Source organism: Leptosomus discolor, chromosome 7, assembly GCF_034619465.1.
Source record: "Leptosomus discolor isolate bLepDis1 chromosome 7, bLepDis1.hap2, whole genome shotgun sequence".
NCBI lineage: Eukaryota > Metazoa > Chordata > Aves > Leptosomiformes > Leptosomidae > Leptosomus > Leptosomus discolor.
Genome location: NC_141397.1, coordinates 36,394,795 through 36,408,763, shown reverse-complemented (window position 1 = coordinate 36,408,763; position 13,969 = coordinate 36,394,795). Strand labels below are relative to the sequence as shown.

General features: G+C 42.9%; 1 protein-coding gene across 1 annotated transcript in view; it reads left to right on the top strand.

Moving 5' to 3' along the window:
• Positions 1 to 13,969, top strand: part of INPP5D (inositol polyphosphate-5-phosphatase D) — a 53,963-nt gene that overhangs the window by 4,208 nt on the left and 35,786 nt on the right. The window contains exon 2 of the mRNA XM_009947394.1: positions 972 to 1,035. Within this exon, the coding sequence (XP_009945696.1) occupies positions 972 to 1,035 (64 nt within the window). The remainder of the gene's footprint in view (positions 1 to 971; positions 1,036 to 13,969) is intronic.

Sequence of the window (13,969 nt, the reverse complement as noted above, 5' to 3'; positions counted from 1 at the left end):
TTACAGCCAAGGAAGCTCTGAGAGTGAATTCCCTTTCTTCCTTTGAGAGGAGGGGGTTGAAACCAGCATTGTTTGCTGGCCATACTGTGTGTTTTAACAGCGTTTTGCAGATGACTTAAAAGATTTGATCAATCTGTTGTTCACTTGGGAGAAAGGTAAAAACGTATTTTTAGTCAACACTTCTTGGGAAAGCTCCACAAAGCTCGGCAGCTGCTGAGGAAGGTCATGCTTACCACGTTACAGCACTGCTCAGGCTTCCCTTGGGCTCTTGTGCGCTAATGTGGCACTCCACTGGGCAAGAGATTCCTCTATTCCCCCTTAAATAAGAATCTAATTGAATTTAGCTAGGACAAAATCTTCGTTATGGCTGATCTACAGAGGTACACGTACAGTGTGCGTCTGCACCAGCAGAGCAAGATGGGTTTTCATTTAGGCTATTGTTTAGGATTTGTGCCTAAAAATGTGCCTAGTGAACAGCTGTCTTACTGTGATTTAGCTGAGGTCTGTTGTTTGTTGTTTGTTGTTTGTGGGGTTTTTTTTTTTCCCAATACCAGTCAATGCATATACTAGCCCTTCAATTTACTCATTCATTGCTGATTTTGGCCCTGTGTCATTTGGATTTCTGCTTTTTCATTCCTTCCTGATACACCCACTCTACTGACAGCTAGAGCCAGTTGGTGTTTTCTTTCTTTCCGGCCAGAAGAAGAGTTGGATAACTCACTCTGAGGCTGATGCTGATATCACTTTCTGCAGTGACTTCTGCAAATATGTCTCGGTGACCAGGAACACTTTAGGCTTTTGTTAGTTCACAGATTCCAGGGAAATAAATACACAGAAATGTTTAAAACACTTGTGCATGAAGCCATCTATGTGTCTTGGGATTTTCCAATACCTTTTCTCGCGGGCACGGGTGCCACGGTGTGATTCCCTTCTGGAGATGGTCTAACCATATCTCCTCTGATCTGTTCCAGGTTCCGGAATTGCGTTTATACCTACCGAATTCTGCCTGATAAAGAAAATAAGCTAATTGTCCAGGTAAGCCATGCTGTGTACCATTCAGTTCCACAAAGGGGCAAAGACTGCTTACTGCTTTTTTTTCAAAGTAGTTCTAACACCAAGAGAAAAAGAATATAAGGAGTTAAACTAATGACCTCAGCCAGCACAGTGCTAGTCTCCAGTCCACTGCTATGGACATTGTAGTCTCTGCTATGGCTGTTGGGACACTTTAATATGCATGCCTTCAGTTCAGTGGCACTGCCATGTTTTATATAACCAAGAACTTCAGCCTATAGAATACCCTTTCCTCTGAAGCCAGCTTCTTATTAGTACATCATGAATCTTTTCAATCCAAAATGGCAGCACAATTTACCTACACCCAGATAATGTAAATTGAGTTGTAGTCTCAGGATCCAGAAAGTACCAGAATGAGGGGCAGGAATTTCAGACCTTCTGTTTATTCCCATTCTGCTTTAGAATCCTGAACAAGCTAGTTCCCCTTGCTGTACCACCTCTCAGCCCTTGTTTTCTCAATATAGATCATGAGACTTGGGGTTGGGAGGAAGGCATGGTTTCTTACAGCCCCAAGAAGTGGGCATGGGTTTACTAGGAGGCAGTGGGGGCTTTAGCCTGCCCATTCTCTTAGCACAGCCAGTGCTGCATGGGCATTCCCTGTAAAATGAAATGGAAATACCCATGCTACCCATGTGCTACAGTCTGCCCTGCTATTCAGGGTGGGTCTACATTTGTTCCTTCCCGTTTCAGATGACAATTAGCTTGCCACACTAGAAATACAGATTTCTACCAGCTCCATGTGCAGCTCAAACAGCTCATGGGCACCATGTTACTTATACATTTCCTGATGTGCTTTATGGGCACCAGTTTTTCTTTGGGATCTGCACCAAAGAGGCAGCATACCTGAAACAATAAGGGATCAGGTTAGTGAGAACAGTTGAGTGCTGACAACTTACTTTCAGCTGTGGGTTGTTGATAAGAATTGTGGATTGTGTGTCCTGGGTGCACACACCCAGCCTGGCTCCCTCAAGAGCCACTTTCGGGTGGCTGAGGCTCGGGCTGTTCTTAGGAGTGTCACTCAGATGCAGCTCTGCACAAACACAGCTGTATTGCCACCAAGGCCAATTCCAGGCTGTTGGCACTGTGCTCCAGAGGACTGTGTGCCCAGCGTGTGTCCAGGGCCAGCCACCAGCATCAGTGTGGTGTCCCAGTTGGCCTCACCAGCTACAGCTTGCTTCCCCAGAGCCATTGCTATACCTCTGCCTCGCTTGCCACCACACTTCTTTTTCTGACGAGGAACTGGCAGCAGGACACTATGCCAGACTTGACCTGGGTCCATATGTGTTACTATGGCACGTCACCAAAGATAATCCATCTTCGCAGAGCACCAGGCAACACCATGCGGAGGAACCTGTGCAGGCTCTGCACGCTGCTAGTGTGGGGCCAGAACTCACCTAGAATGAATATCCTGTCATGCTGATCTGGCTCAACACAGTATGCTACAGGCTGTTTGTAGTAATACTTGATTTTCTCCCCATCACCTGATATATCTCAGCCTTATTGCCCTAAATAACGTGTTTTGGTACATTGTGCTGGTGAGATGATCTGTTGTGATGGTAAGACAGGTGTTCAGAAGGTGGTACGGTGTTTATCATCATTTACAGTACCTAGAGCACCTGCCAGAGAGCTCAGAAGTGAAGCATCCCAGGCAGGGAGAGTGTTGGGGAGACCTGAGGCCCAGGCAATGGGTACAGCTGTCCAAATCCCACAGCAGCTCTGTGGCAGAGCCAGGATGCGAGCCTGGTGCTGCTAATGATGTCCTTGCTCTTTGCACTGGCACTGTGATGAGGAAGGGAATTTGTGGAACTCTAATTCTTGAATGGGTTTTGGGTGTGAGTTTGGCAACTGCTTTGTCTTTTATAAAACAAGCACAGAAATGATCATATGTTGGCTTTTCACCTGAGGGAGAGGAAGAAAGAAAGGCCAGAGGTTGCCTGCAAAGGCAGCTATACAACCCCACACTTTGCCCTTACATGCCCTGGATGGGCCTTAGCACCCTTGGCAAGACCTAGTCCCCTCCTCATACCTCACCTGCTGGCATGTCCTGTGAGTGACACTGAACGTGCAGCCTGGCCTGCAGCGTTTTCTGGAAGGGCACAGATGCCACAAGTTACAAGAGCATTTGAAATCAGAATTCAGAGCAATGTGCCTGTGGGCAGGCAGGTCTCCACAGAGTGCTGATCTGCAGAGTGCTGATCTGCAGGCTGCTCCCAGGATCTGCCAGCTAGGATACGGTGCAGATTTGACATGTAGTTCTGTACATTACAACCCAGGAAGATGCAAGTTATGTTTTCCAGCTTGTACTGGATCTGTAATTGTTTCTGCCATGACAAAGGGCATGTTTTCATGTACAACTATTCCATTTGTCCACAGATCAGAGCACTGCAGCCATAAGAAATCAGTATTTCTCTCTGCTGTAGCAATGGGCAGCTCTCAGGCTGGTTCAAGGTTTATGAACAAGCAGAAGGTGTGACTGAAGTCAGTCAGCTCAGACTTTCCCCACCACACACACCTTCATCTCCTTACCTTCTAGTTCTCTGTCGAGAATTCTGCAGTGTATTATTAAGTATGTCCTCATCCTCTGTGTGGAGGGATTACTGGACTACTGCTGGATCCAGATAGTGTTATTAGGACTCGATGGGAAATTTCTTAATGAAACCTTCTGAAGTCTACTAGATCTGTTAAGGAAATATGATCTACTAGAAGTACGCCCAAACCAATTTGTAAGATTCTCTTGGGATCCGTGTTGTGATTGTGAAGGATTTCTCTTGTTTATATGTTGTGGGATGCAGAGGCACTGTGGAGGAATACCTTTGTATGCTAGGTTGCCGGGAGCTGTAGGTTGAATATCAGGAGTAGGCTAAATAAAGTGTGTTGTTAACTCATGTTTTGAAGACGCAACACCTCCTGTTTTGTGCTGCTTTATTCCAGTTCTGTGGGAAAGGCAGAAGAAGGGGGCTAGCTGCTTCTGGCAAGAGACAGACACAGTGAGAGTTGTAATTGAGGCTCAGAGCAAAATGGTCTCATGTTACTGGCAGCTGTTCTTGGTACATTGTTCCAGCTGGGCCAGACTTTTTTTGGTTGCTTGTCTGTTGACTTTTGGATAAAACAAAAACTACTTCATGTGTATTAAAAGATCGGATTTTTTAAAAGAATAGCTCTCCTGTGCAAGGACATAAAAACTGTTGAATTGGAAGGAGGTTTGACATTTTAAAATATACCATTAAAAAGGAAAGAGTCTACTAATCCTATGGGATTAGAACAGCTGTTAAATTACTACAGCAACCAGTAGATGCTTCTTATTTCTGGGTTTATAAAAAAACCAAAATCAAACATAGGAAAGATTCAATACTAAATCCTGAGATTAGCCTGTATTAGTTACTAATATGGGCCCTGATCGTGCAATGTGACCTTTTTTTGCCTGCACAGTGCTCCTTCCTGAAGCTAACAAAGTTGTCTTCCTGCCCAGATCTGGGCTGTTGTCTGTCAGGCATTTTTCATGATGACAGCAGGTTCAGAAGATGTGTAATATCACAGCTACATATACAGCACTTGTGACATGACAGCTCTCCCTCTACCGCTCTGTGGAGTTTTTTCACCTTTGAAGCTGCAAGTTGCCTCACGTTTTTTTGAGCCTTGGAGAGTAGATTTAATTTTTCTTTTTTTAATTAGAGCCTGGTCTTGCATTAGTGGAATGATACTCAGTGTAATTTTTTGCATGGTTAAATTAACTCTTCAAGTACAGGTGGCAAAAAGGGAGGTGCATATTTTTGTGTTCAGAGGTGCACAATTTTGCATTCAATCAGAAGAAAAAAATATTTGCATATGTCCTTCCAGCATTTTGTGGCATGCTATGTGACTTGCCATTAGGCTTCTGCATCTGCAGCAGCTCTAACAGCAGTTAGCATAGTCAGGAATCCCTCTTGCTTGCCTTACCGGGAATCAAACTGGTATCCCCCCCAAACATACTAGGCTGTGTTTTCTTTAAACGTAAATAGAAATTCTTTCTTTTCTTTTCTGGGACTGATGAATTTTCTTCTTCCATTACTTGAGACTTCAAAATATAGGCAAAGAAATCTATGGCTTGGATGAATCAAACTTGCATCCTGCTGATGAAAACATATTTAAGGAAGGGGAGGAGGAGTAAAAGAAACCCCTTGAAACACAGAGTCTGTAACAGCGAGTATAGATCTTTGTCCTTAGGCCGAGAACAGTTAGACATCAAGATATCTCTGTTAGCCTGCAGGCTCTTACTGTAGTAAAACACTGAGAACTGGGAAGCTGAGACAGGAAGAGAGTAAAAAACCAGTTACACAGAGATCCAGAAGCAAGGGCATGAGGCTGGAAATCAACAGCCCCAGGGCTAGCTTAGCTGCTGCCTGCCTGTCGGGCAAGTCACAGCTGGGGTCCTCAACTTTCTTCTCTGTAAAAACAAATACGATTTTCCTGTTCTCAAATGGTGAGGCATAATTAGTATGGAGTTGTTGAAAGTTTGGGGACTAGCTGAGTGTAATCATGTTTGCGCTAAGAGAGGCAGAGCAGCAAAGGCGTCCCTGGGAATCACAAGATCAAACTGAACACGAGACAATCTAAAGACACTAAAACTGTCTTTCTAAGCCAGGCATCTATGGTTAGTTCTTGCCATCCAGATTCACAGAAGATAAAACTTCCCTATGCTTTCCCTTGAAGCATCTCATTTATACAACTAGCTGAGGCATCAATATGACCCTCATCACTGCACAATCTGAATTCCTTGTGATCTTATCATCTCCTCAGTGAGGGGAAGTGCTCTTTACAAATGGGGAACTCAGTCCCAGTCTGAAGGTTGTGTTACTGAAAATAATTTTAAATAGCTGTCCCTTGCTGGCCTTACCAGGATCAGAGGACATATGTGATACATCAGTATTCATCCCCCCTCATTTTAGATGTGCAGTCACATAGAAAGCTGAGTTGTATCTCTGTAGTCAGCGGGGAAGAAACAGGTTTCTGATCTGGGCGGGCTAAACTGTCCTTGGCAGGTCCTGTGTCTGTTGCTTAAAGAGCCCAGAGAACCCCCTTAAACTGCCAGACTTGGCAGGCAGTCAGGTAAGGAGATTCCTATTACAGCTGACTGTTGTTCAGCGTGAGAAGGCACTGTGGCCAAAAGCTACTGTTGGAAAACTGTGGTACTGCCTTTGCCTAATGCTTTACACTGTATTGCCTTTATACATCACAATTTTAAAAGGTCACTGTCAAGAGTATAACCTGCCTTGTGCATGAGGATGCTCGAAAGCAGTGGTGAGATGGAAGATGACACTGGCATTGGCTGATCAGTGAATATGGATTGGTACAGGGTAGTGTGGTGCCATCGCTAAAACCCTGTGGAGTTTGATCTCTCTAGATTTGTGGTTCATCTCAAATAGGAGTTCATGGTTTGTGTTATCTGTTGGCTGTGCGGCAATCTAGCTGCAGCACAATCGGTCATTTCTCAGTGGCAGCTAGATTGCATCTTAGTTTATGCTTACAGTCTATCAGATAACACTTCGTAGGTTGTTTGCAGGATCAAGTACTTACCTGAAGCCACTCTGTGTGAAGGCTGGTGGGAGATATCCTGATGGACAGATGTCAACATTGCACAAACGGGGCTATCACCAAAGATGCACTAAGTAAAAGCCACTGAGAGAGAGTCAACCTAGTAGTTATGGGAGCAGCTTTAGCTTTTTGCTAAAGGTTGAGTCTCCTTGAGAAACTGGGGCATCTGCAGAGCAGGCTTTTGGTAGCTCAGTGCCAGGGACAGATTTTATAATTGTGCACTGTATCCTCCTGCACTGTGCAGCACAGTCTGGCCTCTGAGTCTGAGGAAGGCACAGCCTCCCAGTGCTTTCCTGTGGGCATGGCCTGATGCTTTAGCTCAGTCATGTGATCTTCCAATTCTGCGACCCAGGACTTGAACCAGGCACATTGGTCCATCACCTCAGGGCTCAGGCCTTGCCTGACCACTGCTACTTCCTTGTGGCAAGGGTGCTCTTTCCTTCTTTCTTGACCACCTGGGGTTTTTTTCCTTATATTACCCTTAAGTCTGTTCTCCATTCATGCCACTAGCTCAGCTGTTGCTTCACGTTGTGTATTTACTTTGAAATGTTGTGGGCTGCCAAAGATCAAGGCTCCAGCCACCCACAATGCCTTGAATGGTGTTTGTATCTTTTGACTGCCCTGCAGGAGAGGGCAGAAATAGAGCTTGGCTTGAGCAGGAGTAGGAACCACTTTACATTTTCAAGCAAACCGGAAAATTAAAAAAAAATGCCTTCAGGTGAAATGCTTAATTTTCATTTTGAGCTTTTCAGAAGTTACCACAGTGCTGCCAGGATGTTGAAGAAAAATGTTACTTCAGAAGGAAAAACTGGATCATCCTTTTGAAAAAGTCCAGATAAGCAATTTTGAACTTTTCACCTTTTTTTTTTTTTTTTTTAAATTAATGGGGGAGAGGGGGGTTGAATGAAGACCATGCCTTGCATACTGCATGCTCCAACCTCCTTCATTTTTTTAAATAAACTTCTTTTTTTTTTTTTTTTTTTTTTTTTTTTCTTTGAGCTAAACTGCTTGACCAGCTCCAGAGTTTGGCAGTTTCCGTGGATTACCTTGTGAGAAGGAATTGCAAAAAGCTGATGCCTTCTCACGCTACGTAAGAGACTGTATTACAGTATGGAAAACACTAGTATTTTTAAAGTTACTGCCTGTCTTTTTCCTTCCACTTCACCTTCCCAGGCTGTCTTTGCTGCCTGGCTCCTTGATAGAAAGCAGCGGTGTGTGTGCATCTTCCTGTGCTCTGCTCCGTGGGTAAATGTGGGAGACATTCAGTTTGCAGTTCTAGTGCCAGATCATCATTTCTGTGAGCGTTAGCACTGCTTGCATTAATGCTGAAATTCATCTTTGCTGCAAGGGCTTTTTAAAAATTACTTACTTATACTTACTACTTGTTGCAAAGGGAGGGCCTGACCCTATTTGCTTGTAGGTTTTGCTGACTTGAGTGAAAATCATAGATGCCCTGGCAGCACTGTTTTACACTGGGTGATTGTCTACCTTTTTTTTTTTTTTTTTTCTGGTAATTTTTTCTAGTCTGATGTGAGGCTGTGTGCAACAGGAAACAAATGGCGCTATGTGAGCAGTTAGAAAGCAAGCCAGCAGCTGTGACTCACTGTTAATCAACTGACACTGAAGCTGCAGGTTACCAGTGTACTTGCAGCACTGGCTCCTAGAAGGTAGGAGAGTCGATAAATACTGTGTATAGGGTTTCCTGCTGAAACCCTCCCTCTCCAGCACACTTCTAGAAATGTATTTTGGGGGAAACGTAGATTTGTATTCTGTCTGCTAAACACACCAGAATGACCAAAATCCTCTGCTCTGGGACAGGCAAAACATACAATGAGAGGGCTGCCTGTTCCTGTCAGCCTGTCGGCAGGATTGTCTCTGCCTCTAGGCAGAATTTGTTCTGGCTTCTGTTTATGAGTCCTCCAGGGTGGAGCTCAGCATAAAAGCTTCATCCGGCATCCTAACCTGCTCTCAGAGTGCAGACATAAGGCTGCCCATCCTGCCAGCATGATCTGATAAAAGCATGAGTATAGGTCAGTTCCTGCATTCATGGTGTCACTGCTGTTGTCACCAACATCAGAGGCAGTGTCTGGCTGCAGCACATGCAGTACCAAGTCCTTTATGAGCCCTTTGCAGAGAGATGCAAAGTTTTTGTTTTTCTCTTTGATAACTGCACTGAAATCCCAATTTGCTGTGTGTTCTGACATATGTGGCCAAGAAAAGGTTTTCTGTAGTAAGGATTTTGTGATTTGCCTTGGATTTTGCTGGTCTGTCTATATCTGATCAAAACCTTTCTACTAGGAAATTGTGCTTGAGCTGTTTTCAGTGAGTGATAACGCAAAGCAAAATCTTTTGGGTGATGTTCGCCCATTCACAATGTTGCAGCCACTTACAGCTTTTGTCAGACATCTGTGTAAGCATTTTGTATTCGCTCAAATTGATGTTAAAACCTCATGGTCTCCAGTGAGTACAGGGCAGGCACAGGCTTGCCCAAAATACCACTTGCAGGCTGCATGGAGACTGTAAGACATCCATGGTCTGCTTGCAGCCAAGAGGCATCAGGCATTGTTGGCCTCCATGTTGAAAGGCAGGAGGAGACCAAATGTCCCACCAAGGAGGGTGCTTGGTGGGCTGGGACACACCGGCTGGACAGCCACCCCCTCCAGGTGGGCGTGCACCTGCGGGTGGGGTGTGTTTATTTGGGCTAGTGCATGCCAGTGTCCCTGGGAGTTACAGGGGGACAATCAGCACCTGCACTGCTGCAGGGGAGGGAAAGGGACAGCGGTGTTGCATGAAAGACAGAGGGGCATAGGGGCTTGGACGGAGTATCTCAGGAGGAAGCAGAGAGGGGGGTCGCTAAGGGAATAAGAAAGAGCCAGGAGGTGCAGAACAGTCTTAAGGTGAAACTGAGTGGTCTCAGCAAAGCTTTGGAGTTGGGGACCCCATTGAAGAGTCAGGAGCTCATCAGTGCACAGAGTTGCAGAGCCTTTGTGGGAAAGTGGGATTTTATAACAGTAAATTTCAAGAAAAGTTAATGCTGAGAATGGAATTGATTTCACCCAAGTTAGTTACCACCACAGAAAACTTGCTGTGCTTGTGGTACTCTGTTGGCACTGGAGGGCTGAGATATAATTAAGGGTGATTACTTTTCTTGGATAGAAACAATGGAAAAGTGGACAACCAGATAATACTTAGGAGCAATGTCTCAAAATATGGTTAGGGAAACATTTCTGGTAAGCCCAAATATGCAATTAGATTATATTAAGCTTAATTTTGTTACTGAAAATGGTAGCTATTCCAATTTTAATATTTTTCAGTATATTTTAATGTTGATTTAAATCAGTTTGAAAAACTCTTTACAGTCTTTACATGTAGGACTGAAAATAATTTGCAGTCAGGGCTTAGCAAAATCCATGTACTTCATGTTTCTGCAAACTATCCAAATCCATTTATACAAGGAAAATGTTTTTTCTGCTGTTGCATCTGAGGTAGGAATAAACATAATGCATTTCACAGCTTTTGAAAAACTGAAAGAAGCAGCATTTAATAAGAGAACCAGATATTTCCTGAAACATGCACCACATTCCTGCTACTGAATCTCTCAGTATACAAAATTCTTCATACAAACAAACCATATCCAGCTTTTGTCTGGTTTGAACCCTTCCAGAATGTTTCCAGTTTCCTGAAAATATATATATAAAAAAAACCTTCAGAGAACATGGCATAAATCAGTTAAAGCGATATTATTATTCTGTTTTTCAAGCTTCAAAAAATGAATTTAGATATTTGAAAGCTAATGTATGCCATGAAGTGAAATCTCTTTTACCAGATGTGCTTTCAGATAAGATTTCACTCCAAAGAGTGACATGCCGAAGAGCGTCATCAATTTCTCTTACAGTTTGCCCACCAATAAATGTGTTATGTCATAAAGCCTTCATCACTCTTAAACAATTGATAATTGCAAATAGGGAATCCTCACAATGTACAAAAGCAACTTCCAGGCACTGCAAAATATTTTAAGATTCAGAAGATAAAGATTAGGGCTCTTAAACAGTAACCAGTTTAACAATTATTGTTTTATAAGAATAATTGTTTCACTGTATTATCCTTTTGAAAGGCTTTTGCCACCCACAACCACATACCCAGCAGCTTCTTCCTACCCCACTAGATCTTTCAGTTCCTGCTACGAGCGCTCGAGTGCACAAACGATCAAGTTTGCTCTTGGCACAAAAGTGGGGCAGAGACTTTGGCTGGGGGACAGGAACGAGCAGCTGGGAGGTGGTGGGAGCCTCAGCAGCAAATATACTTTAGGAAGTTCTTGCTGTCCCCTCACCCCACTGCAGAAATTTCCATCCCAAATCAACGGTTTCTGTGGGCATGTTTTAAAGGAAGGAGTAGTAACCTCTGCTCCTGCACTCAGAATTATAAGAAGGTTTGTTGTAGGGTTTTTTAATAGACTTTTTAAACTAGCTACCATCTGTGCTTGAGAGGCCAAATGTATAACCCTAATTGAGATGAGCACCCTGGGGGAACACATCTCAGTATCTTCAGGACCAGCAAAAGGAAAATTTTCCTGAAATTCTAAATCTCTTCTGTCAGATGAGGAAAAATAATTGAAAACTTACACAATCAACATTATCAACAAGAAACTATTCTCATTTTTCAGTAATTTGATGGTTAGTTTTAATATTATCAGTCACATAGCATTTAAACCATGTGATTGTCTTATCCTTTATACATTTTATATTTCCAAAGACCTCTGATGAAGCTTCATAACTGAATTTAAAGTATTCAAGGAGACAACAAATTATTTCCCTTTCAGCTCTGTGGTAATGAAGAACCATGGTTTTTTTGCTTCTGTGATCATGCAAATGCTTTGAGGCATGATGGATCACAGAGAAAAGTACACATTTTCACGCAAGTCTTGAGCTGTTTTTTCAAAGAAAGAGAAGCTAATATATTGTTGGTGCTAAATGACGCTTTTTGTCCTGATACTTTAAGATAGAAACGAGTCTTGGAAAACTCTTGGAAAACTCTTGAAAAACTATTGAATTTGTTTACAATGAGTCATATGGCAAATAGCACCATTCTGCCCTTGTTACTGAAAGGGTGATGCCCTTTCTTCTTCAGAGATGCATCTTGATTTGCTGCTGAGATGTATCATTGCAGACTGCGTCCCCCATGCAGAGATGTAACTCATCTGGCAGGTCACAAGTCATACTTAGGCTCCAGTTAGGTCTTGCTCACTCAATCCGCTCCACAGCCTTAGGGAATGGGACCAATAGACCCTACATATATTGGTGATATAAGTATAAAATATAAAGATACAATCACCTTTAAACAACAACATGTTCAATTTAAAGTATTGTCCTGGTTGTGCTTGTTTTAGGTAAATGAGGTCTGCTCCACCAATACTTTTCAAATTTACCATTTGGTGGTTGAAGCTATTTAAAAGGAATTTAGAATCCTTTAGTTTTCAGATGCTGCGTAAGTGCAAAGCATACAGGACTTGCTTTCAAATGACAAAATGGTTTAGGGAAACGAAACAGGCTTTAGCAAAGATAGCTCAGACTCAGTCATTTCAGAGTCCCTCTGAGAGAATGAAGTCACAGTGCAGATTTCGACTGCTCCCAGATCTTTGCCCCTCTGTCTGACTTCTTTTGTCTTCAATTCGTAACTTCTGACAGTTTTCCATCTCAGTTCTCCTCTGAAAGACTAAGTAATTTCCTTTCTGTTCCATCCCAGGGCTCTAAAACTCTCATTTTCCAGTGTTTTAAAAGATAACATGCAGCATTGCTGGGTTCAGCCAACACCATGGGCAGAGTGTAGCAAAGCTCTCTACAGGCTGGAGTTGCTCTGCAGCAGGCTGAATTAAAATTTCCAGATATGTTTGTATTGGACCTCATTCCCCAAAACTTCACAGGGATGTAGTGACCTGTGTTGTTTAAAAGTCTTAGTATAAAGTATTCTTTGTGATTGAACATGATAGAACCCACATGCAGCAAGCATAGTTGTTCACAGAGGTACTAGGCAGCCTTTCCAGAAGTTTGTCTTCGTTGTAGGCCACATCCCTCTACATGCAAAACCAGAAACCTTGGGTTGGGTTCAGTTTTAGGGAGCAAAGTTTAACAAAAAATTTGTAATGCCACATCCGCTATTTTTATTCCAGAGGTGCAGTTCAGGGGAGAATATGAAAGGGGAGGGTTTGAAGAATGGTTTTTGTTTGGTTTTAGTTTTGTGGTTAGTTTTGTTAAATGATGGTGCTTCTTCAGGCTGGATTTTCTATCTGTTCAATTAGCAGGTATGGCTTAGTGCTTACTTTTAATTGAGTAAGTGTCTGTCTTGCTCATGCAGTAAACGAATGAAATAAGGGACAGTCCCTTGAAAGAAAGGGTGAGTGGTCACCCTTAGTGTCACAAAAATAGAAAACAGTTACTGTAGTTTAAAGCCTGCAAAATTTTGCAGGCTGAAGACAGGAAATTCTAACACGAAGATGCTCACCCTTATCTGTGTATTGCTTATGGTTTTTAATTATGCAATCCCAGAAAGTTATGCAGTGTAATATGGTGAATGCAGCTGTTTAATGTGCACCTCCTGCCTGCATTGCTTTGCTTCAGCAGTGTATCTTCAGTAAGTGTAACTTCTTTAATCTTACATTTTCTCTTTTCTGCTGGTATTTAGTGCTTGGTGTCTGTTGAAACTGAGATTCATTCAACACAGAAGACAATAGGGAAAGCAGACAGCTGATTATGGATCCTCCACTGTCTGCCTGTGCACATTAGAGGAACCCCCCAGAAATGTAGTGTAGGACTGATCTGAGCTGATGGGTCCTGCCCTGCTGTGCAGGCAGAGCCAGTGTAGGCACGCCTTCACCTGTCTCACGGAAAAGTTCTTTCTTGTAGGACTTTAGACCCCCCACACTTTTGCCTGGGGATATATTTATCGCCTTCTATAGAGTGAAAAGCTGAAGGGTGCTTGGGAATTTTCACTGAGAAACAAGTATCAGTGACCTGCAATAGTTTCCCAGCTCAGTTACTGTCAGCATTGAGTGCTGACAAAATCAGAACGATGACCTTTGTAAACTGCCTTCAGAAATGATGACTATGTTTCACTTGCTGCCTTGGTAACCTTGCTAGCTCTTGAGAACCTGTGTCTTCCAGCTTGTCTTGGTAATCACTAGAGCAAAATACTTTATGAAGAAATGAAAATGGAAATTTTCATTTGCCTTCAAGTGCTGAAGCATTTCAGTGGAAAACCAAAAAGCACAAGACTCGTGATAAAATTACAAAAGTTGTTAGAAGTAGCGTACTCCAAAACTTTTATTTAAATT